The sequence below is a fragment of the Piliocolobus tephrosceles genome, chromosome 4, assembly GCF_002776525.5.
Source record: "Piliocolobus tephrosceles isolate RC106 chromosome 4, ASM277652v3, whole genome shotgun sequence".
NCBI lineage: Eukaryota > Metazoa > Chordata > Mammalia > Primates > Cercopithecidae > Piliocolobus > Piliocolobus tephrosceles.
The window spans coordinates 50816339-50842075 of record NC_045437.1 but is presented as its reverse complement, the minus strand read 5'-3'; the positions used below and the strand labels follow the sequence as shown (position 1 = coordinate 50842075).

The 25737-nt window shown below is 38.6% G+C and overlaps 1 protein-coding gene across 1 annotated transcript in view; it reads left to right on the top strand.

Annotated features, from left to right (window-relative positions):
- The window catches only part of PIK3R1 (phosphoinositide-3-kinase regulatory subunit 1), an 83784-nt gene that overhangs the window by 10093 nt on the left and 47954 nt on the right, over window positions 1–25737 (top strand). The window contains exon 2 of the mRNA XM_023207897.3: window positions 330–1049. Coding sequence (XP_023063665.1) covers window positions 716–1049 — 334 coding nt within the window. The 5' untranslated portion in view covers window positions 330–715. The remainder of the gene's footprint in view (window positions 1–329; window positions 1050–25737) is intronic.

Genomic DNA, 25737 nt, shown 5'->3' with positions numbered 1-25737 from the left:
GTGTGCTTTCTCCCTCATTTGAACCCTGTAATATTTAGTTTCTGCCTCTCTTATGACATGTACTAGTGTTGCGGCTCTTTGTGTACTAGTCTTATCACTGAGACATTGCCTCATGCCGACACTCCTCCCCTCTGCCCCCGCCCAGTGTTCTTAGAAGGCAGCGACTGCCTTACTAATCTTTGTTGTGTATATTGTGTCAAGCAATAGCACACTGGCCTGTGTCTGTCTGCCAAATCGATTAAGTACTTGTTGAATGGAAGTAGAAATTCCAATTAATACAGATGGCAAAGTGTGGTGTTCATTCTTAAGTCTCGTTTTTTCATTCCTAGGTGAAGCTCGTGTGTGGAGTGCCACGGTACGAACAGACGACAGATGGACAGTGTGACAAAAGTGTCAGAAAGGATTGGGCCTCGCTGTGAGAGTCAGCCTGGATTCAAAGTGTTGACAAGTTGCTGAAAAGGAAGCCAGTGGGAGGACTGTGGCACGCAGAGGAAGTGGAGCCCTGTCTTCGGTCACACCATTGATGGAGGACAGATGGACAGCCGTATGGCCAGTCACCTCTCCTCTTAAACCTTTGGAGAGTGGTCCTTTGTCCTCTGCTGGACACATGATAGGAATTCTAACACACTGTCTGAATTCACTTTTCATAAAAACGTAAAATCAGACTGCTCTGTACAGCCAGGCTCAACTGTTGCATGGTAGCAGATTTGCAAACATGAGTGCTGAGGGGTACCAGTACAGAGCGCTGTATGATTATAAAAAGGAAAGAGAAGAAGATATTGACTTGCACTTGGGTGACATATTGACTGTGAATAAAGGGTCCTTAGTAGCTCTTGGATTCAGTGATGGACAGGAAGCCAGGCCTGAAGAAATTGGCTGGTTAAATGGCTATAATGAAACCACAGGGGAAAGGGGGGACTTTCCGGGAACTTATGTAGAATATATTGGAAGGAAAAAAATCTCGCCTCCCACGCCAAAGCCCCGGCCGCCTCGGCCTCTTCCTGTTGCACCAGGTTCTTCAAAAACTGAAGCAGATGTTGAACAACAAGGTCAGTATTGATAAGTGGTTGCTTAATGACTCCCTTTCTTTTTCTTTTAAAGGAAAAGTCTTAAGTTTGGGTTGAGTTGTTACGTTCTGGGCAGAAGTTATCTTGGCAACTGCACCTGAATTGATGTGTGGTGCAAAAAAGCTTGGTCAGTCATTACACAACTAGAAATTTGTGTTTTTGACACCCAAAGGAAATTCTCATTAGAGCATTTTAGAATTCAGATTTTCAGATTAAGAGTGGTCAAAGGGTATAATGCAAATATTCCAAAATCCAGAACAACATGATATCTACAACACTTCTGGTTCAAGGCATTTCAGATGAGGAATACTCAACCTGTGTATATCTAATAATAATTTTGGGAAAGTGGAGGGTAAGTCTAATATAAGTATGTTTAACATAATTTGTATGGAAAAATGTACAGAGTAATAAAATGACCACAGAACTCAGCTGAGAAGAAACCATTGTTTTTATAACCCGGTATCTACCTCTTGGTTTCCTCTCCAGGATCACTGTGGCCAAAGCCGAAACCCAATCCTATAGTTAGTATAAAAGTAAAGGGATTTCACTTCCTTTGTGGGTAGTGTCATTTGTAGCATTAATGCCTATAGTCTGGTTCACCTTCATGAGGGGAAAAAGCATTCACTGAATACTTTTCTTATATGGAAACCACCTTCATTCAAAAACCACTTATTGCTTATTGGAGATGGTCCATACTTGCGCTTCGGGCACAACTGTGTCTTTAAGGTTTATCTTCTGTTCGGTTTCACACAGAGACAAGCCTTATGCTCAGCTTTAGTGTTATCAGCCTTGTCAAATACCGGTTTCCTCACTAGTAAATCACATGCATTTTTCTTTTTTCTCTTGTAGTCTTTTTTGTTAGGATCTAAGAAGGGAATGGGAAGGAATGTTTAAGATGGGTGGGCCTAACTGCAGTAGTTATATATTGAGGAGACCTGACTGGCATCACAGGATATTTCTGGAAGAGATTCTGGTACCATTAGTAAGCTGTTATGCCTTCTTTAATGTTGCCTTATTCTAACACAAGTGAATAAGACAATGAGAACAGAGAAACAGAATGCAAGGGTAAGAGCTGCCTTTCAGTACCGAGTAATAATAGATTGGGAATATTGTGTTAAAGTCAAGGAATTTACTAATGATACCTGAAGAGAAGCCCTTTTCTTTCCCACACCCAGCCCAAAAGGGATACTTATTTCATAAATGTTACACTTTATAATGTTCAAATAACATCTTTTATTATATTGTTCAAAAGCCAAAGTTAATTTTTCTTTGCAGATGAATCAAAAAACCATGACTCTCCACACATACATAAGTGATTTTGTCAACCATTGCAGCACTTAGCAGATTGAAGATACATATGTATAATCGTTTTTCTCCACCAAGTTATATATTTTTCACCTTTTATTTTTTTAAGTTAAAAACATTTTCTTCAGTAGGCTAATTCAAAAGGAAAAGTGATTTAATTTAGTACAGAGCTTTACAGAATCATAAAAATATCTCAGTTGAATTAGAGAAGATTATTTACAAGGTGGAATAAGGGCACCTTGTCAAGAATAGTTCCAAAACAATTTTATAAAAGCAGTTTCTCAACAAAATTGCATTTGATAATTGCTATCAGGTGTAAGTTTCTTTGGATATGGTGTACAGAAAAGCAAGTCTTTCCTTATAGAAAAAGTCATTTTTTCTTTTTGTATCCTAAACTATTTTATAATGCTTGCTTTCTCATGTAATGTGATGACAATTGAGATTTTTAGCAGCTTTTCCATTTTTCTTTAATACATGGAAAGGTGGAGTGAAATGAAAATGTTTAGCAGAATTCAAGAAAGAGACCCATGATAATGGCATAAAAGTATTAGAGCCTGAATATAAATGAGAAATTAGGAATAACTGAAAGGTTGAAAAGAGAGTGGGAGGGGGTCATGTGGGGAGTATAATACTAAACATTCAATTTTCTAGAAATGTTGGTCTTGTATTCTCATTTAAATATTTCTACGAAGTGAGAATTCAATAGCTCCTATGAGTTGCTTGTTGAATTGATATGGAAAGTAGTTATAAGGATAAATTTTATATGTTGGAACCTATGAGACTGGTTTCTTTTGCCTCCATTTGTATTTCTTTGAAAAGCTTTTGCAGTGACAAATTGTATGAAGGCAAGAAATGATAGTTCTGTTCTGTTCTTACTGTAATTGAATTCTTTAGTTCTTTTTTTTTTTTTTTTCCTTTTAACACCCTACACCTCCACCTGACTTAGCCAGTTTTTCATGTTATGCTGTGTTTATTGCATTTAGAAGGTTATTCCTCACCAACCCCCCACCGCAGGTCTAGGATTTGTTTTGTGGACTTGGCACACCTCATTAATGGGCAGCAGGGTACATAGAGGGTGTGAGGACAGCCTGCATACCAATTGTGTGTCTGTGTCCTGCTGAGCCTTGCTACCCTGTCTGTTTTTGAAAGGAAGTTGTCATTAGACTCTGGCCAAAAGTACATTCTGTGAGAGATTCCTCCCTGTATGATAGAGTCTTACTTTTCTACTTTGCTTGTATGTTCTTGGAAATAAAGCTGTGACATTTTACTTTTTGACAGAAAGAGTCAGAAACCCTTAGGAAATCTTACATACAGCGCTGTACTTTCTTCCAATACATTTTGCATGCAGTTTTTTAGGAAGCCCTGGCATATAGATTGAATGAATTGTTTTAATTGGATAATCTTGGATGTTTTGGGACTTAAATACATTTCGTAAGCATGGCCCGAGTCCTTATTTTGCACTAGAAAGCAAAGATAAAAGATGAAATCAAGACTCAAGAGCCAGTGTGCCCTGAGATGCTCTCTCATGCCTCTCTTCCACCTTAGAGCTGTGCTTTGTCCCCTCTGCTTGGACAGCTCTTCCCCTAGACATCTGAGACTGACCCACTCTCACTTCTCTGCTCAAATCTTTCTTCTCATGGAGTCTGACTCTACTCACGATATTCCATGCTGGGACCTACCTCTCTGCTTTTGCAAATCATTGATTATTTAACCCATGATATCATTTACTTATTATGTTTATTGTTCATTGACTGTTCCCTCTGTTAGATTTTTAAGCTCTGTAAGGGGAGGGATCTTTGTGGTCCTCCATTATCCTGAGTATCTAGGACAGTGTGGTAGGTTCCCAGCATGCTGGTAAACATGGGCTGCTGCAGCTCATCTTCTAACTATTTCACTTTCTGCATTGCTTTTGAAATTGACCACGTGCTCTGAATGTCATGTGCAATCATACAAAGCTTAATGGCCCATCTTGTTTTAGAAAATAACAGCTTATTTATTATCCACATCCTCCACATCTGAGGCATTCTGCCTTGGCCTTCACCATTGCCTGGTATGTCTCCAGAACTCTTCATTTTCTTCCCAGGGCCTAGGACAGGTAGTTCTGCTGGTGGGAAAGTGGGTTAAGCTGATAGTGCCTTCATTCACTTAAGTCAAGTGCGTAGAGGGTCTGTCATGGCCAGCGAGTATCCTCAGAGCAAATTTTGTGCCCTTTCTCCCATCCTTTTATCTCCTTCCCTTTGCATGGGGGCTAAAATTGCCAATATGACGATGACATTTCATTTTTCTCCAAACCAGTAGAGCCCTATGTTATGTTCTTTGGAGAGAACCTCTTCCATGTTTTGTTTGGATAAAGAGTGTGCTGGGTGTGCAAGGTGGGTGTTACATGCTCTTGGGTGAGGCAGCTATTGAAAAGCAATCTTCTGGCTTAGGCTGCTCAGATCCTGGCATCCCGTCCCGCTACACACAACCCCATTCAGCCAGGGTCCTATATTTTCTATTGTACACAAGGAAATGAGTTCCTTTTCCTTGAAAGTGGGGATATAGGGATATGGGAATAAAAATATATTCCTCTGTCATATGTAAGCCATACCAGTGAGGCTATTTCTCAGGACAGTGGTTTTAACTCATACTTTGAGATCCTTTAATTAAAGTCATACTAATGCAGAATATTTAGACGAGTGAGTCTGTGCCCATGTTAGTTTGTGGAGTGCGCTGAAACCTGCTAATATAAGAGATTACTTACTGCATCTCCACCTCCATCCTGACCTACACAACCCTCCCTGGCTCCTCCTGCAGACTCTGACAGTGGATTTCAGCTGGTTTCAAACGTAAGACATAAAGCGTGCATTTGGCATGCCTTATGGTAAATTTTGATCAAAATCCCTTCTAAACAGAAAAAAAAAGGCCGCCATTGGCGTTGGTTTTCATGGTTTCCCGAGGCATGTTATTGTTACATTTTTCACATTCGGCATTTGAGTGTCCCTTCATGGTTGTTGTTCCCTGTCCAGAAAGCAGGGCTGCAATAAATCACAAACGTTGATACACTGTACAGAGGTCACAGAAAATAGTGACCTGATCCAAAATTACACACCTCTGCTGAGCCCGTTGGTCATAACCTACTGCTGTCTCCTTCAGGCAAATAGTGCTTGTGCAAGTTATTTGCTTTGCTTCACAAATTCCTGCCTTGATGAATTCTGTTTTCTTTCAGAATATACTTTCTCATAACATTCTTCACCTTCCTTCCTACTTAAATAAGCCTTTGCTGTGAACTTGGAGGTTTGTCTTGTTAAGCCCGAGTGATGGGGAAAATCACCCAATTTATGGTGCTGACTGCTCGTTCTGCATCTATCAACCACTTTGTTTTTGCAAGGAAGTTGGGTCAGTTACAGGATCTCAGAAGATAAGGGCCTTTGAGCTCTGTCTCTAACTTCTGACCAACCAGAAAAGTTCATCAGGACATTATGGAGATTTCTACCCAGGCACAAAAATTTAAGTGTTGGCCGTCTGTATTTCAGTAGGAAATGAAATATATTTCTAAAAGATGTAATGAATATAATTGATTAAAGAGTGTGTCTGGAAAAAACAAATGTGCTAATTATTTTGAATAAAATCAAATTAGCCTAACCACTTATCTTAGGGTCAGAGAATATGTCATTTGCATATTAAATTACGTATTGCAACACAGTTTACCCTCTCATGAGCATTTATTTATATTCTCATTACATTTTTGATTTTTTAAAAACATGTTTTCTGTTAATTTTATTTTGTTTCCCTAAAAATGTGTAAGAGAAAGGAAAGTAGCCCTAACTAACAATTTGTGTATCCATGGTTTTTTGAAAACGAAATTGACAAAAAGAGGATTCTCACCTTTATTGCTTTTTAGCAGGAGGGTTCTGATCCTGAGCTGGCCTGGCCATTTGAGGAATTCACAGGCACGCTCTGAGGGGCCTGTGAGTAGGGAGGCTCTCTCACCTAGAGAGGAGAGGAAGGCATTTCTCCCTCCTTCTCCCAGTCTGTTATTTGAAGGGAATTACTTGAACTTCTCTCCTAGAGCTTTGGTGACAGTTAAGTCCAAGCTTGCAGAATAAGACATTATTTGAGGGGAAGCTTTCTGCCAGGTGTCCGTTTCTGCCTCCGTCCTTTAGAATGTTTGTTCAGATGCTTTTGTTAAGGCTTCTGGCTCTATACACTTCTTCCTGTGTTCTTTTTTCAAAAATGGGAAAAGGGTCCAGTGTCCTTATATGTACATCCTAAGTGAAGCCCTCACACACCTGTGATTCAAATAGGAGTTATGTAACTAGAGGGAGCATATTTTGTTTTTTGGCAACTAAGTTAATGTTGATATTCGAATCCAATTTTCTTTGTTATAAATATGGAACTCTATTTAACTTGTCAATAGATTCTTTGATAAATTTGATGTCAGTCTTCTCTGGTTTCTAGATGAATGCATCTTTGTCTGCAAGAAGAGACATTCTGATTAGTAAGAATTTCTTCTCTGAGTGAGAGAAAAAATTAGAAATTCTGAAATTCAACAACAAATGGTGACTTACATCTGCTAAGTAGCACCCAAAAAGGGGAGAATTTTTCACCTATGGCAAATAAGAGTGCCAAATATGACATTATTTGCATATCCATGTTTTGATTAGTAAAAACCAAACAGATGTTAGTACAGCTGGCTCTTGCCTATATGTGTATGTTTGTTGCTAACAAATTTCCATGGGGAAGGATGTAACATTGGTCTGAAGGTTCAGATAGGAGAAAATAACGTGGTGTAATAGCTTGAAATGAGAGGCATAATTGCATGATGGATTATATCTGAATGTTTTGAGGTCTTGAGTTTACACCATTCAATATCAAAGCAGTCTTCAGGCTTTCAATAGAGGAGGACACGTGGAGGGGGATGAAGCGAACTAGCGAACTAGAAGTGGGCTTTATTTCAATTACTTGGGTATAGTGTACCTAAAATGTCAAGTTGTTTAACAAAATATCAGACTACTTTATAAATGTGTTATTCCTTCTTACCAGTTTATGTAAAGGACCATGATATTTTATTTTTACTATGAAAAATTCCATGCAGTATACAGTGAGTAGAATTATTACAGTAGAAACATTGTTAAAATATAACTTTGAATTAAAAACCAAACATGGTATACATTGTTATATAATGGATAACGTAGTGTATACATTGTTAAAATATATCCTTGCAGTTAAAAACAACACAAATTAGCTGCAAATCTTTGTTTAATTATGTATGCAGAACTTTCTCCCAAAGACTTTATACCACCTAAAGCATGGCTGTGATTTTCAGGAATACACTCTCTGGACTGTTTCTTGCTTGGAGGTGTTTGCAATGTGTTTGTATTCATCTAGCTCTCTATTCTCAGTTGGTAGATTATGTAATGCCTATAGATTATTCTGTCCTGTCACAGTTTGATTCATATTGAAGTTATAACTGTGAATTTATTATAGCATATTGCAGGAGACGTAATTTGATGATCAAATCTGATACCCAAGAGAGTAAAGAATATAGACATAAGTGAAATATAAATCTGTGACATATCATTTGAATCAGAGATTCCACATTGCTTTGCTTTCTATAAATTTCTTAACCTTCTAGTTCCAGTGTTTTCTAATTGTAAGATGAAAAGCTAAATGCTGTCTCTTTTGAGTTTTGGCAGAGTTTTTGTTTTAATCCTTCTCTTCCTAATCAGAAGAATTGTTGGAGAAATAAGACCCAGAAAAATTGGTTCTCACTAGTAGTGTTTCCCCAATAATGCAACCCAGAAGCCCTGCATATGAGAATAAGGGAATGCAGTGAGAGGATTTATGCAGAGAAGCAGCCTATGATGGTCGGAAAGATGTATTTACTTGATCTCATTGCACGATCTGATTGGAGACTGATCCATGGATTCTATGGGATTATTGCTTATGAAAGTTCCTACCTGGTTCCAAGTTTTTGCAAATGCATATGGTGTATGGTTTTAAGATATGTTTCACCAGTGTGAATATTTAGGCTCTATCTCTGTTGGTGGGCAGTTAGCAATTGCTGGTATCTAAACTGGTTTGAGACTTACTGCCTCCTTTGAACGGCATCTGTGCAGTAGAGCTAAACTCGTTGACATGATCTGTGCTCAGAGTTCCTACAGATTTGTTTCATACATATTTGTTAAATTTTGCAAGGTAAGTAGAGAGTGATGGTTATAACATTTTGTTTATTCTGACCCCTCTAAATCTACCTAAGAGGTAACACGTTAGCATAAGCATTAGACAAGGCTGCATTGTGAAGTCAGAGTGACTGTCTGGGGTTGTCATTGTCATCTTCCAAGCTTTCTCCTAAAGAAGAAAATTGACATAATGCTGTCAGACTCGGCACATGAGACCAGTGCCACAGCAAGCACTGGTTCCAGCCTGCTACTGGTTTTTTGGTAAAATGCAGTTTACAGAATTACTCAGGGGCATTAATAAGATTAATTTTTATGATATTAGATATAATATGTTAACTTTTTAGCTATTGTTAGTCTTAAACACTGATGGTTTTATTTTTATTCTATTTAAAAGAATAATTTTTGAGGCCAGTTGCAGTGGCTCACACCTGTAATCCCAGCATTTTGGGAGGCCCAGGTGGGCGGATCACTTGAGGTCAGGAGATCAAAACCAGCTTGGCCAATATGGTGAAACCCCGTCTCTACTAAAAATACAAAAATTAGCTGGGTGTGATGGTGCGTGCCTGTAATCCCAGCTACTAGGGAGGCTGAGGCAGGAGAATCACTTGAATCTGGGAGGCGGAGGTTACAGTGAGCCGAGGTTGTGCCATTACACTTCAGCCTGGGCTACAGAGTGAGACTGTCTCTAAATAAATACATAAATAAATAATAAAAATAATTTTCAATGCCTAAGAATTTTTTTATCAGTAAACAGTTCATTTGAAATTTTTTTTTTTTTTTTTTTGCATTCTTGTGTCCCAACTATAGAAATATAGCTGAATATTTGTGGCATCATTAATGCATAATTTCAAAGCATTTTACACATTGTTAACTTAAATCTTACCATGTTCTTTCAGGTAGCAAAAAGTAAGTTTGTTTATTATTTATTCAGAAGTATTTGAAGAAGTTAGAACAAGATGATTTTATTGCTAAATAATAAGGAATATCTGTGGAGTACCAAGGAATGAGATATAATGAATTTGGTTAGAGTATATAAAGTACATATTATAGTTTTTGTCTCACACTTCCCTGTGGATCTGTTTAACTGTTGAAAATGTCTTCTTCAAAATGAACCTTAAACATTTGCAAATTTAGTCTTTGCTAATTATTCTACCAGGCTTTTTTTTTTTGAGAGTCTTGCTCTGTCACACAGGCTGGAGTGCAGTGGCTCAATCTCAGCTGACTGTAACCTCTGCCTCCTGGGTTCAAGCAGTTCGCCAGCCTCAGCCTCCTGAGTAGCTGGGACTACAGGCGTCTGCCACCACACCTGGCTAATTTTTGTATTTTTAGTAGAGACGGAGTTTCACCATATTGGTCAGGCTGGTCTCAAACTCCTAACCTCAGGAGATCCACCCACCTTGGCCTCCCAGAGTGCTGGGATTACCAGTGCGAGCCACCACGCTGGCCCTGCCAGACATTTTATAGATATTTTTCATCTGACCCTCACAACCACCCTGCAAAGATGGCATATTATGACCATGTTTGAGATTTAAAAACTGAAGGTCATGTGATTGTGTAAATATTTAAAAAGAAAGGGGACTTCATAGTGACGGTGCATTCACAAGATTCAAGAACATTTTGGGCAAGTCAGACAGTCGTGGGGATCACCTTAAGCAGTCCCTTGTGAAGTTATCGGTAATTGAATTCTGCTTTTTGGGTAGTCTTCAATTATGTCTGCTCTATCTGTTAAGTTTCACTAGCTATTACATTCATACAACTCCAGAAATTTACCTCCAATTTATATGTGACTTACAACATTTTCTTATGTCTGGTAAGTATTTGAAGGGATTGAATTACAAAGAGACGGATAAGGCCATGAAGCTAAGACAAAGTTTTGGGTATATGCATGTAAATGCAATTTTTCTCAGGAAGAAATACACCATGATCAGATAACTCAAAAGTTTTATAACCTTGATAAATAGATTTACCTTCATTTCTGTTGTTTTTGAAGAAGTTAAATGTCTGCTTTAAATGTTTCCCTGCGTTTCAAGTTTTCTTATTTCAGACTCATAATTATATCATTTTGATTAAAATGAAGCACAGACTGGAGTTATACTTGCTTAAAAGCCAAAAACTTGAGGGTATCCAGCATAAGAATTGTGTGTTTTGGCCTGTGGATAGCAGCTGCTTGAAATCCATAAAAACAAGAAACTTGAAGTTGACTCAGATAAATCTGAAGTCTTGTACCTGAATTATGTCAAGGTTAGCAGTAAATGCCATTTAAAAAGACTGAGTACAAATTGCCAAATTCCTTTGAATGCCAAACCGTATTTCTCAGGAAAGTCGGCCACTGCCAAATTTATAACATTTGTGTTTCTTTTACCTGAATTCCAAGGGCAGAGGGGTGGATGGGGGGTAAGTGAAAGGCACAGGTGAATTTTATTTTCAGGTGTCTAATAGGACAGTGTGACATTGCCCAGAGATCGTCTCTCAAAGGTAGTGAGTGCCAGCAGAACTTCCTGAATGCATTTATTTTTGCTTATTTACTTATTTTCCCATTGAATTAAAAAAACCTTTAAAAAATGTTTTCTGAGTTAAAAAGGCCTCTGGCTGGTAGTCCTGAGACAGCTTCTTGAGAGTCTCCAAGAGAGCCTCTTCTCACTACAGTCTGAAGAAGATAGGAAGAAAAAAAAAATATTCTAAATACATAAAACTAGAATTAGTGGGGAGAAATGCAGTGTAAACTCAACAGAACCAGGGTTAAAACATATAGGATAAGTTTTGACTACCTAAAAATAGCAGGGCAGACCCATCCGCTCCCTAATTCTGTCCATAATTCAGAAAGGGCGCAGGGAACTGTCCTCAGGAATGGTCTTCCCCCCTCTTCCTTGTCCTCTCCGACAAAGCCTTTCTAATCAGTAGGAGGTTACAAAATGAATTACTTTTAAATTTATACCTCTTGTTCACGTGGGAGGACCTAAAGGTTGCCTTTTTATTGTTAAGCTTTATAATTTAAAAAGGTATAAATTTAAAAGTAACTCATTTTGGTTAACTTAAAAAGTAATTATCAAAATAAAACTATAAAGTATATATCTTCTAAACACGTAGAAATATATATTCCAAAAGATAGGCAACAAAGAATAAAAATATTACAGGGAAAATGTTTACTGTATATGAATATTTTAAAGAAATACAGACATAAACATATGTATGTACATATATACACATATATACATATAAAATTGACCATATACATGTATTTATGTGTTCAACACACACATTATTTTTCAGGTACTGCGCTAACCTTTTATTCCATTGACTTGTTACTTTTCCTAAGAACTCTATGACACTGGCCTTATTATACCTGTTTTAAAGATAAACAAGTGTCCTTAGATGATGGCCCAAGGTCACACAGCTAGTGGAGGAGCTGGGATTTCACCCCAAACAGTCCGACTGTTGACCCAATGCTCTTAAGCAACTGTGCAATACTGCGAAAGAGCCGGCGGGGATTAATGTTCACACTGCTTCATGCTGCTGACTTCTGACCAGCCACAGGGCACCCTGGAGCCAAAGGCAGATGACTCCCTGGCTTGCCAGTGACGTATGATGCAGTCTGATATGACAAAGTGAGTTAAGCAAGCAGATTTTTCCTCTCAGGAAACACACCCAAGAACAACTAAAAAGAATAAAGCAGATGTGTGAGTTACTGTCCTTACAGCAAAAGAACCTCATCAGAACCACAGGCTGGAAAGAGGTGATTACTTTTAAAGGGCAGTTCATTCCTTCTGCATGTTGGAACCTGTGGCTCTTAACTGGCTAAAATTTTAACCTTCAGTGTGGCCCTCACTTGGCTTGTACTTCTTAATGTTGTAGATAACATTATAGATTTATATAATATTCAACTTTTATATATATTACTTATATATAAATGTTTATGTATAAATATGTATTTGTATATAATATGTATTTATATATGATGATATATAGTAACTGTTATATTTAAACCATCATATAGAAAAGCCATTATTGGGTACACTGTACAAATCTGCCTTTATAATTGAGTATGCTGTTTCACTAAAAGCAGCTTTAGAGAAAGGACTGAAAGCTAGCTCTAACTTGCTACTTCACTAGCCTTCATTGTTTGGATTGGCGTTACATGCACAGTTATATTGTAACTGTCACTTGTGGTCTAATCTTCCCCTTAGGGGAAACTTGAGAAACCTGGTCAGCTTTAACATTTAGAGGAAGTTTAAACATATTGGACCATAACATTCACAGTTGTTTAACCGAAACTCCAGTTCTTGTCAGACCACATCTCTGCAGCCCTTCTGTGATTGGAATCATCTAACTTTGGCCCTCATTAAGGAAAAATTTGACAAGATGCAAAAAAATGTTTACTCTTGTTTTCTTTGCCAGGAACCTGAGTCTGTGCAGCAGACTCTGAGACCTCTTTGCCTACCCCAAATAAGTGAATTGTCAAATTCAACTAAGTGAATTGTCACTGTAACTGTTTTTTATTCCCATAACTGCTTTCAGTGAATTTCAACCTAGTTGTTACATCCCTTTAATATTTTGGGTAATTATGTTCTTTAAAAATGAAAATATTTTTTCCTTCCTTCCTTTCTTCTTTCCTTCCTCGTTTTGTTATAGTCTAGCTGTGAGACCAGTTGCCCTTCATATATTCTACAAGAGAATGATGGGGTGAGTTTCACAGTGATCTTTTTCCAAAATGCAAAACCACTGTCACTTTCTACCTCCCAGGCAACCCCACTCATTCTATTTTCTAGAACACATTTAAAATATAGTTGAGGGTTTTGCTTAGATGATGACGAGTCTCTTGATTCAGTGGACTCCTAAGGGACCATCTTTCACCAGCACTAAATGCTGTTTAGTTCACATATTGAAATGTTTTAAATTATAACTTAGCAATTGTAAGTAGTAATCTTCAGATTATATTGTCTCACATTTAATGTATAATTTCCTAAGAGAAGGAAATGGTCCTAGTAGGGGTTAATAGTTATAGTAGCTATTAATAATACTGATGACTACTAGTTAATAGTAATTAAAGCCTCCTAAAATAAGAGGAAAAAAAGTCTTTTGTTTATAAGGGTTAAAAAGAAGAGTTGATACTTAATATTTTTAGTAAAATCCCAGTGCATGTTTGATTAATTTTGTTACTTTATTCTGGGCATGTAGTTGAATAATTACCTGAATTTTTGACTTGCTGAAAAGGTGGTAGTTGCAATTTTTTTTTGTTTGTTTTACATTACTGTTTTTAGTTCATTACATCTAGATGCTACATTTTCCTTTTCTTAAATACAAGCAAGATAAAATGTTTTACCTCTGAGATGAAAAATTTGAAATTTCTTTAATGTGATTCCTTACTAACACAATTGCAAGCACGCATTGAACGTTTGCTTTGTGCCAGGCACCGCGTGCTGTGTGCTCTACCTACCTAATCTCACTTAGTCCACTTAGTCCTATTTGCAGGTTGAGGCTTAGAAAGAAAAAGAAACTTGCCCAGAGTCCAACACTAGTAGCTGGTAAAGAGCAGGTCTTTGCATTAGCTTTTCTCACTTCAGGATGGGTTCCTCCCAGCACCACACTGTACCACCCTCAAGACGAGTTACAGGAGGAAAGGAACCTCTGGCGGTATTAACTAAATCTTAGCAAGTAGTTGCCTGTAAATTGTAGACTTTTAAATACAATCTCACATTTCTGTGATCTTTATCCAGACACCAGTTACCTTCAAACTAATTTAAGAATCTTATAGATATTAAAAATGCTTGATTGGCCAGTCTCATTTCTGTGAAAATCAGGTACTAGAAGCATGTGTCAAATCAGAGACTTGTGACAATTTGCACACATATTTGGACAAAATGCATCAACTTCTTTCAAAGTTTACTTGAAATAAAAAGGGCAGAATATGAAGTATCACAGGTTAAAGCAATGTCCTCATTCCATTTAAGCAAAAGCATTGTGATATTTGAATATTGTTAGTTTGAGAATATGGAATTGTACTCCTTATAGCAATTCCAACCTAGAAAAAGATTTGTGTTTTAATTGATGGGTTAGGCAAAAAAAATAATCTTGGCATAGGGGAAAGAAACAGCTCTGACTTAGAGGACTTGAGGCTAGAACATGGATCAAGTGTCTGAAGTTTTTCATGTGGCCTCAAGTTGAATCTTGCTCAGAGAATACATGGTGGTCAAACTCCACATCATAATCATGATGTATGAAGCCAAAAGAAAAGTCCTAGTTTAGTTGCTGGGTGGTTCCATTAAATCATGAACGTAGGTTTAATGATTTTATTGGAAGCATGACTTCCAGTGAGGCAAGGCAGCAGGCCCCATAAGAGAGGTCTTCCATGAGTAGATAGGAACTCAAATGCTTTCCCAGACTGGACCCAGGAGACCGTGTCAGGGACTGTGATGCGGCTTACCACCAGGACAGATCATTCTCTCTGTCTAAGGAGTTAGGGTATCCCCAGGAGCTATGATGGGAGGTAGAAATTCACACCTGTGAAATGGGAGGTATGCTGGGTTGAACGGGATAGCCCAAGGCCTGTCCATGAGCTGAGCCATGGCCAAGGATTTCTTAATTCTAGAGGCCTCCTTCTTGAGCTTGCCTTCTTTTGAACTTGGCCCTCAGTGTCTGGGTAAGTTGGAGCGTGACTATCCAGGGAAAGCCCCTGGTTTGTATTTAGTCAAGTTGGCCAGAGAAAACTGGATCTAAGCGGGAATAAAATTTGCTGACCCCCATCTCAGAGGTTAACATTTTCATTTGTGTTTTGCATGACTCATTTTAAATTACAGTGCTCTACAAGTATAGAAAGAAGCCTTCCTCTTCCCACCCTCCCCCAGACACCACATAATGGAAAAAGCAAGAATTTTCTGCATAAGCAAGTCCTTAAAACACACACACACACACACACACACAGACACACACACACACAAAGGCCAGCCTCTGATGGGACTTCTTTCCTGCCAGAAATCCCACTGGTCCACTGTTGCAATTTTTACAAAAGGCCACGATGAAAGAGTAAGGCCCATTTTGAGCCCTTTGCTTCTTTATTATGTGAAACATAACTTGTATTTCTGTTCTTGGTATCAGAATTGTTAGTTTTTGAACATGTAAAATCTACTAGGCTCTCTGACTGTTAAAGTATAATTTTGATTAAGAAAAGATTTGTTCCACCGCTTTGATTAGACACATAAAACTTTGAAAAGTTTTGATGTTCTGTTTCCTGTTTTAAAAAAGTGTGTCCTCTCCTATGAACTCTAACTAGATGAGAGGATTTTCCTCAGAGAAAATTCAGCCCTGGGAAGAACCATCTATGGAGGTCATAACCTAGAAAATTCTTCAAGGGAAGTTGCAATGAATTAAAAGAGGTTGGAGTCAGAAAGTTCTGTTCTACCAAATTTGTGCTAATAGTTGCACCTTTCTTTCCCAGAATGGTCACTGGAGAAAATGTGTAAACCAACTGCAAACAAGTATATCTGTTGCAGCTTTTCTTTTCCTTTAGTGACAGTTCAATTAGTTAACCAAAAGAAGCTACTGTACCATCAAGACTAACTCCCAGCCCAGGGCTTCAGCATAAAGCAGCTGCTCAATTAATTTTGGTGGATCAGGGGCAGAAACAAGTTACCTTTGGGATGCAGATTCTGAATAGTATGCCATGAAAGGATTAAATGAATGAGAGTGATGAGGGGCTACTTAATTGGAACTATGTAAAATGGCTCCTTAAGCTTCATGGACAATTGAGTAACTTCAGTTTCCTCTCCACTCTTGTTTACTTCCTGCTCTTCCAGAATCAAGTGTTAGGTATTCTGGTCTCTTACAATGAGAAGATTAAACAGCGATAGTTTAAAACATTAATCTAAAGTGTTCTGTGGCTGCATTAATTATATTTTCTACTAAGATTAAATTGCAGATGTATATAAGCAACAATACATGTTTATCCAGGGCAAACCAAAATTCTGTTAACTAGCCATCCTTGGTGACTTTTTATTTATATATAAAGACCTTTTTAAATTGAAATAATTTAACTTGATTTTCCCCCAGTTAGGTAGAAGAAAAATGAATTGGATGCAGAAAACAGTTGTATGGAGTGTATATTCATAGGTACAGGACTTGAGTGACAGAAAATTCTTTTTTTTTTCCCCGGTGGGATTTAGCAAAAATCATGTGTTGAAAGTCTCTTGACAAAATGGGTCATAATTAAAGACTTTGGGATTTATTTATGGGTATTTTAATTAGAAACATTAAGTTTACTCAGTGGTCCTTGTGAAAACTTTTCTCTCACTGCCTGTTTTATGTCAAGTAATAAAATTTTTGTGAGTATGAAGATGAGTTTTAGGGCCGTTCATTTCTCCGGGACCCCCATCTGCTTCAGAGAGCTTTTCTCTTTCTTCACCTATTAAACTTCTGCTCCGAACCTCAAAAAAAAAAAAGAGTGAGTTTTAGCTGTAACCACATTGTAATTCGTGCTGAATATATGAATGCTGCTGTTCACTGAATAGTTAACTGGTCATATCCCTTGTTAATTTGAAGTTTTCTTCCTTTGTTTTGGAATAATAGTTATAAGGCAACAAATATTTTAGAAAAAATGCACTTGTTTGAACTTGTCAGATGTAATGTGACTCTGTGGGACTAGACGTTAAGAAACCATATGTTTAACTGAACATCATCTATGATATTCCATCTCATAACATGTTCCATGAGTTTCATGGACAATTTCTAAGAAAGTAGCATGCAGTTTTATCAACCTCTCTGCCTCCCTTGGCACAAGGAGTAATTTTTCTGTTATTGAGGGGGCAAAACAGAGGGGTAAAGGGACTCATACAGTTAGTTGCCAGATTAAGTCAGGCATCCAAGTCACTCTGCTTTGGGTTGATTCTCTGAGACTCAGCTGCTGACTTCAAAAGGAAGAAATAGATTTCAACATTGGAAAAGAATACAGTGTGGAATATATGATGGGTCTTATTAGCTATCTCTTATTTTCTAATCCAAAGAGCCTCCTAGTTGGAGGAAAAGCTTGAACTACATACGTATATCAGCAAATCTTCGTTATATTTTATAATTCTTTATTGCATTATACGTGAATATATTTAGCAGTGGTTGTACATCTTGGAAAGTTTAAGAATTTAGACAAATATACTTTTTTTAAAACAAAGCTGGTTGAGTTTTGAATATGCTGTTTTGGTCCTTATGAGCATGTGGGAGATACATAGGAGAAAGAGTTTGTTACTGATGTTATAGAATCACCAACGCAGCATTGCACTTTTGTCCTTTTCCATTCATTGTTCTTGCTTACGTGGAGCACTTGCAGACAGGCTGGACATCTCAGAGTTCTGAACAATGCCCTTGGCTAACCGTTAGTCCTAATTGCTGTGACTAATGTGCTGTGTGACCTAAAGACGGTAGCATACTTAACCTTGGTTTTCTCATCTGTAAAATCGAATTGATGACCTCTACCAAGCCAAGGATTTCAGTGAGGCCCTCAAAAATAAAAATTAAAAACAAAAATACATTTGGGACAAACATGAAAAAAATTACTTTTTAGACTGAAGCGATGCATTTAAACCTGAAGAAAATGAAAGGAATTGAAATTGTTTAGCCACAGAAAATAAAGACCAAGGACCAATTTAAACAGTTGAAAATTATATGAAGTAGTGTTTTATGGAGAGTAGTAATGAACTCTTCTTCACCTTCTTTGAAGCTGTCCAAAGAAGAAATGAAGTTAAATTATTGGAGACTTACATAAGTTAGTGAGCATGAACTGACCAGTTCTTTTGAGGACACATAATTGAGTATTCTCTTCAGTTGCAATGAAAGTGACCGCGAATTTGCTGAACACCTGTGTACATGTTTCCCCAAAGAGACCACTGGAATAAAGTTTTGTTTTGAGACAGAGTTTCCATTGCATTTATAAGTCTTGTCCCTTGAAAGATGTTTTCTGGTAAACACCTTTATTCTTTTTACATTATATGTCTTCATTACCTGTACAAGTTGGTTGTGAGCCATTCCAGAGTCTTTAGTATGCTGTATGGGTGTATTCTATACTTTATGCCTTATTTGGAAGTCATAATAATGTCAAAACCATGCCTAGCCATCCCCTCCCCTGCAAAGTCTCTTTTGCTTTGTCTACTTGGTGTGTATTTTTTTTTTTTTTTTTTTTTTTGAGACAGAGTTTTACTCCTCGCCCAGGCCGGAGTGCAGTGGCGCGATCTTGGCTCACTGCAACTTCTGCCTCCTGGGCTCAGGCGATTCTCCTGCCTCAGGTCGCCAAGTAGCTGAGATTAAAGGTGCCCGCCACCATTCCCAGCTAATTTAGAGAAAGGATTTCACCATGTTGGCCCTCTTGGTCTGGAACGCCTGACCTCAAATGATCCATCTGCTTCGGCCTCCCAAAGTGCTGGGATTACAGGCATGAGCTACCGCGTCTGGCCATGTATGTCTTTTTAAAAAGATTTCCGGGACTTCTTTTTCCTTTATAAATCCAGAATTGCATTAGCTTAATAAATAACAAGTATCTTGGTTATATGCTTACTAACTGTCAAATAGCTCATTAGTAGGAGAAAAAATGCTGAGCCTTAAGAGGGGAGAGGAAAGGCAGTCTTTCTGAAGCTGAAGCCTTTGCCTAAATCCTTAGCAATAAAGATTGCCACCTATTGGTAAAAAGAAGAACTAAAACTCAAAGGTGTTTGCCGTTCTTACAGGTAGTTTTAGTGTGCTCCAAATAGAATTCTTTCAGTGGTGCTCTTGGATAAGGGACTTGGAAATCTGTGATTTGATAAGGAACTTTTCCCTCTGTTTTGAATTTGTCATGGCTCATCTCTAAGTCATAATAGTTTTTTGAGTAGAGGAGGTATGCTGCTCTCATGGTCTGTCTTAAAATTATATTTTTGAGATAGAATTCCATTTTAATGGATAAGTGGATTTTAATTGGACACATTTTAGAGGCTTGATGATTGATTTTGAAAACATTTTTCCTTTTTCTTTCTTTCTGTCTTTCTGCCTTTCTTTCCACCACAGCTCACTGCAGTCTGAACCTCCTGGGCTCAGTTGATCCTCCCGCCTCAGCCTCTTGAGTAGCTGGGACTATAGGCGTGCACCACCATGCCTGGCTGATTTTTCTGTAGAGATGGGGTTTCACCATGTTGCCCAGGCTGGTCTCAAGTGATCTGTCCACCTCAGCCTCCTAAAGTGCTAAGATTATATGTGTGAGCCACTGCACATGGCCTTGTTTTTTCTTGAGACAGGGTCTTGCTCTGTCACCCAGGCTGGAGTATAGTGGCGTGAACATGGCTCACTGTAGCCTTGACATCCTGGGGTCAAGTGATCCTCCTACCTCAGCCTCTGGTGTAGCTTGGACTACAGGCTGTAAACATTTTTCTAACTCTGTTGTTTGTTTGGGCTTTCCTTCATTCCAGCCTCTGAAATCCATTATTTCCTGCCCAACTGAAATGGGACAGGCCAGGCACTGGCCTTTGGTCCCAGGGCCTGTTTTTCCAGATCGTGGGCACCATGCAAAGACGACTGCCCTAAATGGCATCATTTCCCCAGAGTCACTGAATGTCCTTAAGGTGTGTTTGATAAAACAAAAACAGTTTTTTGTTTTGAAAATTCTCAAGTATTTCCATACTGGGAAAATGTTCTTTTTTTTTTTTTTTTTTGACAGGGTCTTGCTCTCTTGCCCAGGCTAGAGTGCAGTGGCAGGATCTCGATACACTACGACCTCTGCCTCCTGGGTTCAAGCAATTCTCCTGCCTCAGCTGGGACCACCGGCATGTGCCAGTAAGCCTGGCTAATTTTTGTATTTTTAGTAGAGCTGGGGTTTGCCATTGTTGGCCAGACTGCTCTTGAACTCTTCACCTCAAGAGTGACCCGCCTGCCTTGGCCTCCCAGAGCACTGGGATTACAGGCATGAGCTACCACGCATGGCCAAAGATGTTCTTTTCAATGGTGTTTTCCCCACTATTTGGATGGATATGTAAATTCAGTTACTAAGATGACTTAGATTTAAATATAAAACACCAGCGTAGCAGATTTTGATTCTTAAATCCACCTCCCCTCATTGTCCCCTGTATCTAAACACCCTTCAATTCTTGAGAAAATTACGATTTCCATAGATCAGTATTCTATTTGTGATAGTGTGTGTTGGTAGACACCCTAACAAATTTATGAATAAAGCCAATGCTCTTTTGTATAGTGCCCTTATTTTTTCTTTACGTCTGTTCATATTTGGAATCTAAGCTTTTTTATATGAGGCACTACCCAAATAATCATTTGATACCCTTTGTTGGCATTACATGTTTGGTCAATTATTTTGGCAAAAATTATTTATCCGCCACTGGGAACTAAGCACTGTAACAGCTAAAGAAAGAGGTCATACGAGGGAAATTGGAAGACCCATATGTTATTTGTTTCAGTTTTTATGTAGTATACCTATATATGTGTGCAAAAAAATGTAAACTGTTACAAAGCAACATATTGATGAATTTAAATGAGTAGAGCATAATAAAAGCAAAAACCGAACAGAAGAGTGGTTGGAGTGAGGCCATAATAAACCAAGAGATATTTTCTGAAGGAAATGAACATGTTTGTATTTTCCAGCATACTGCTATGGATGTCAGCATTAGGCTCATACATAGTATTGCAGCATGATTCAAAAAGGTGAGATAGAGGGGAAATAAGATAGCTTCATAAATATTACCAATGAATTTAAGACATGAGCATTTTATGTAGGGAGGTTGAAGTGCATTGTTATAATCAGGCTGTGTAATTTCCTTCTGTCAAGACCTGCCCCTTTACCAGTAATGATACCTTCTTTCTCTTCTATTTTTGTCTCTTCCTTTAGGAAAAGGAATATATGCTTACTCATTATTTAAAATTCAGAGTCATTTTCCTGTTGCAGTTGGTTTTGTTCCTAGAATCACCAAAGAAGAGTAGAATTAGGTGCATGTGAAACTTTTATTTCTGCTTTTTCTACTAAATCAACTTTTATCCCTTTTTAATTTTTACTCTCTCAACCATCAGTTCTGTATCGTGGTATCTCTCCTTGGTCTTTGTGTATTGTATTTCCATAAAATCCGAGGTACGGGGTTGTTAAAATACTGCTTGGATATATTATCTACCCTGGCACTAAGTGGTCCTGTCACAAAATCCAGTTAAACACTCATTGAAGTATTTAAATTGTTTCATTTTTAAATAACATCATATTGGGCATTGGACTTCTTAACTAAAGTATTTCTTTCCTTAAATGACATTGGTTAATTCAACAAGCCATTGTAGGAATTCTGTTAACCCAGTAGCTTCTGCTACTGTGCTACTATGGTAATGACTTAGCTTCCCATAAAGCTGCATTTTAATAGGTGTTTATAGTCACCAATTACCAGGTATTTCAATTACCAGGTACTCTTTGAAAGGAGACTGCTTGTGGTGGGGTGGGGGGCGTTAACATAGATACTTTCTCAGTCAAGTAGCCATTGAATTTTTTCATGTAGAAGACAGTTTATAGACTATTTGGGCAAATGAATAACTGGATGAATACCCATCTGGGAACCCCTAAAGAACTGAAGATAATTCCCTGGCCACCACTGTTCATAGTCATCTATTATGTGCTTACTGTATGCCAAATGTTGGGCTGGATTCTGGGGTCACCAAAGGGAAGAGAAAATCTTCACTGCCTTGGGGGTAGCTAAAAACTTAATGGAGGGAAGCTGAGAGCATGAGTGAGTGTGCCACCAGCTGGGTGAGCAGCACAACTTGGGAACAGCCGGGAGACACCCAGTGGTGTGTGTCTTCCTTCGCCCTTAACACTTGCTCCTCTCCAGTTCACTATGTTTCTTTTCTCTCTGGGGTCTAAGGAGCTTAGGCTTCACTGCCTGCTCCTCAGATTGTTGGAACAGAAGCAGGGAGTGGGTGCCTGCCACAGGACATGGGGTCCCTAGAGACAGGCCCCGGCATGGGAAGTCAGTGGAAACCCATGCATTGCTCTCTGGCATTGCCACACCTCTTCTGCCACCTGCCTCCCAGCCCTTTGCATTTCCCCAGCTCTGTCAGCTCCTTGCCTCTGACATCAATGATGAAAGTCAGGGATGGGGGAATTACATACATCACCCTTTATGTCACCAAAACATGCCCATTTGCAGTCATCGCCATTGTAGTCATGCAAAATCACTTGAGTGAAACAGACTTCAGGGGTCTAATCTGGGGACCTAATCACCATTTATAACTTTTTTTTGGGGAAAATGTGTTCTGGATTTTGCTCAGCCAACTTACAAATGAGCTTTGGGAACACAATCCACATGTAAGTTGGAGACTTCCTATTATTAGCATTCAACCCTGTGAGGAGGGCCCTTGCTTTGTTATCAGGCTTGTGTGTCCTCAGCCCTAAGTTCCTAAAACCAACACTACTTGAGGAGCTTGAATTGGTGCTCTTGGAGTTCTTTAGATTAGTTATGAGACTTCAGAACCTGTTTACCAGCAGTACTGAACTCAAGGAGACCTAATTCATATCCTTAAGAAGATTCTTTTAAATCAAGAGAGTGTGTGTGTTTTCCTTTTGTGAACATAGGAAAGTTAATCTAGTGCTCGGTAACTGTTTTGTGACTCCCCAAGGGAGAAGGGAAGGAAGGGCAATGATTGATTTCCAGATAGGATAAAAACCAGTCAGCATACAATGGGTTACTGCCACCGCTTTCTGATAAGGATCCTGCTTCAACTATCTGAAGAGATTCTTCAAGGTGGAGGATACAGTGGTTATATTACTCTCACCCTTGTTATTATGGAAGGTAAAATTCATGGATCCTAGATTTAATTTTAAAATAGTAATTTAATAATGTCTGGTGGAAACCTCTTAAAAAAACACTTGGCAACGCATCTCTGGTAGCCCTGTGCTTGAGATGACTTTTAGGCTGCCAGTTCAGAAGGTGGAAGATGTAAACTGTGTTGATGAGTTGGTTTTTCAGTGTACCCTGTTAGGTTCCTTCTTTAAAAAAATAATAATTTTTATAATGAGTATGTCTTTGTGAGCCCTCACAGCCCTTGAAGTTTTTACTTGTTTGGCAGAACTAAGGGCACTGGACGTTTGTAAGCCGCTCACTAACACTTACAGGAAGGGCATAAAAGGGTGCTCAAGTCAGTCTGTAGGTGGTGGGGGCAGGGTGGGAAGAGGGGATTCCTGTAGGCCTGGATGAATCAGCCACTGATTTCTGATGGTAACCCCAGCTGCAAAAAAGGAGGAAGCATTTTTTATGGACAGAACTGCAGCTCCTTCCTTTCAAGTTTTTCAGCCTTTTCACACTTTTCCATTCTTCAGACTTTGCAAGTTTTTAAACAAAATCTGTATTTCCTCAAAGGAAAGCACATAGTTGACTGCCTTATGAGAGGGAAAGGAGCAAACTCTGTCTCATCTGAGGAGGGGCTCAGATCAGGAATTGTGTAGGACCCTTGCCCGACTGGGGGTGGTGGAGCCTTGGCTGTGTGCAGGAGTGACTGTTCTTGGAGATGTTCTGGTTGGATCATGAGTTTGGGCTTGGTTGGAAAGCACTGCCTCAAGTTCATCAGCAGGAATGAGGCAGAATTCACTACTTGCTGTCTTAAGACCTTTCTGTCTGCCAAGTGTTTGAGCAATCCCTCACATCTCCCCCTTGAACTAAAGAGCAACGACTGGTCAAGAGCCCAGCAGGGATGAAAAAGGTTGGCCCCTTGCATCCTTCATCTGCTGTTTAGACTAAGGGCCACATTCTAGACCACTCTCAGCCACGTTGTCCTGAACCCGAGGATCAGCAGAATTACAGGCCCAATTTCAGGCAGACGTGAGCTTGCATCTGATGACAGGCAAGTACCTACATGTGTCTTTCATTATTCCATTGCCTTAGGAGATGCTGTTTAAGTTGGCAGATATACTTATTGAAAGCAAAGCTTGTTGCTGGTGAGATTACTGAATTTCCAAAAAAAAAAAAAAAGGGATCAGATGCCAAGGGAGAGGGAGGGAGGTGTGTAGCATTTAAAAGTGTGGTGAAGCCATCAAGTTAACAAGAAAAAGTAGAATAAAATGTGGTTTCAATTTGTTGTACTGGGCTCAAGATGATAATATTGCAATAGTAAACTGGAGGGATGTGTGCGTGCAAATGTGAGCACATGTGTGCTTTCTTTCTGAATTCAAAATCCTAGAAGTTATTAGAAGTTCTAATTTTAGTTCCCAATTTAATGTACTCTGATAGTAAATTAGTAATTTTCAAGGGATTTACTGATAATCAGAACAAAGGTTTGCAATTTCTAGGACAGATCCCCAATTTTGGGGGCGGGAAGGAGCACTTTATATTTCCCTGAAACCTTGAGTTATTGGGGCCGAACATGTAGGGCAGATACTGAATGACCAATCCTAATGCTCTTAGCAACTTTGCTAAGTAAAACCCCGCTGCCATCCAGTGGCAATTGGCTATACGGCATGGTAGCTATAAAATAGGCCCTTTTCTGCCTTTTCTCCCTCAGATTCCACCTTTCTCAGATGCTCCCAGTTTTGTTTTTTTCCCAGATGGCACCTGACACTGTACTTGACAGGAAAAATCAAGTTTATGTCTGGCTTAAGTAATTCAGGGCAAATGTGCATTTCTTTATCTTGTCTTTTCTAGCAATACTAATTTTTATCTGCATTGCATTTTTATTTTCTCCCCTGATTTGTCATAAAACACATACTTTTTCCTTGAATATTTTTGTTACCTTAGCTAAAGAATTAATGCTTGGTGGTATTTCTGCTTGTCATGGTTTTACTTTAGAGTAGATTTCGCTTATATCTTTGTAGTTATGCTTTGAGCTGTGGTTTACCAATTTCCTAGCATGTTTCATGACACTTATCCTACATTTCAGACAAGGATTTATGTGTCCCATAGGATTCAAGCTGGCCTTGGAGAAAGAGCCAGCTAGCAAATGGAATTATTCTGACTTGTGAAAGGTTCCAGCCTTTTTAAACTAGTCTCTGAGAAATGAAAAAACAAATATTCTTGGGAAGAAACTGGGTTTGTGAGTACTTGGCTAGAAATTTTAGGAAAGGAAAGAACATTTCCTCTGGCCTCAGGAGCACATTCAATGTGAAATATTGCTGTCTTTAAAAGAGCCAAACTTAAATTTCTATTTGGGTCATTTATTTGACTTGAAAATAAAGGGATCTATCTATCTATCTATCTATCTATCTATCTATCTATCTATCTATC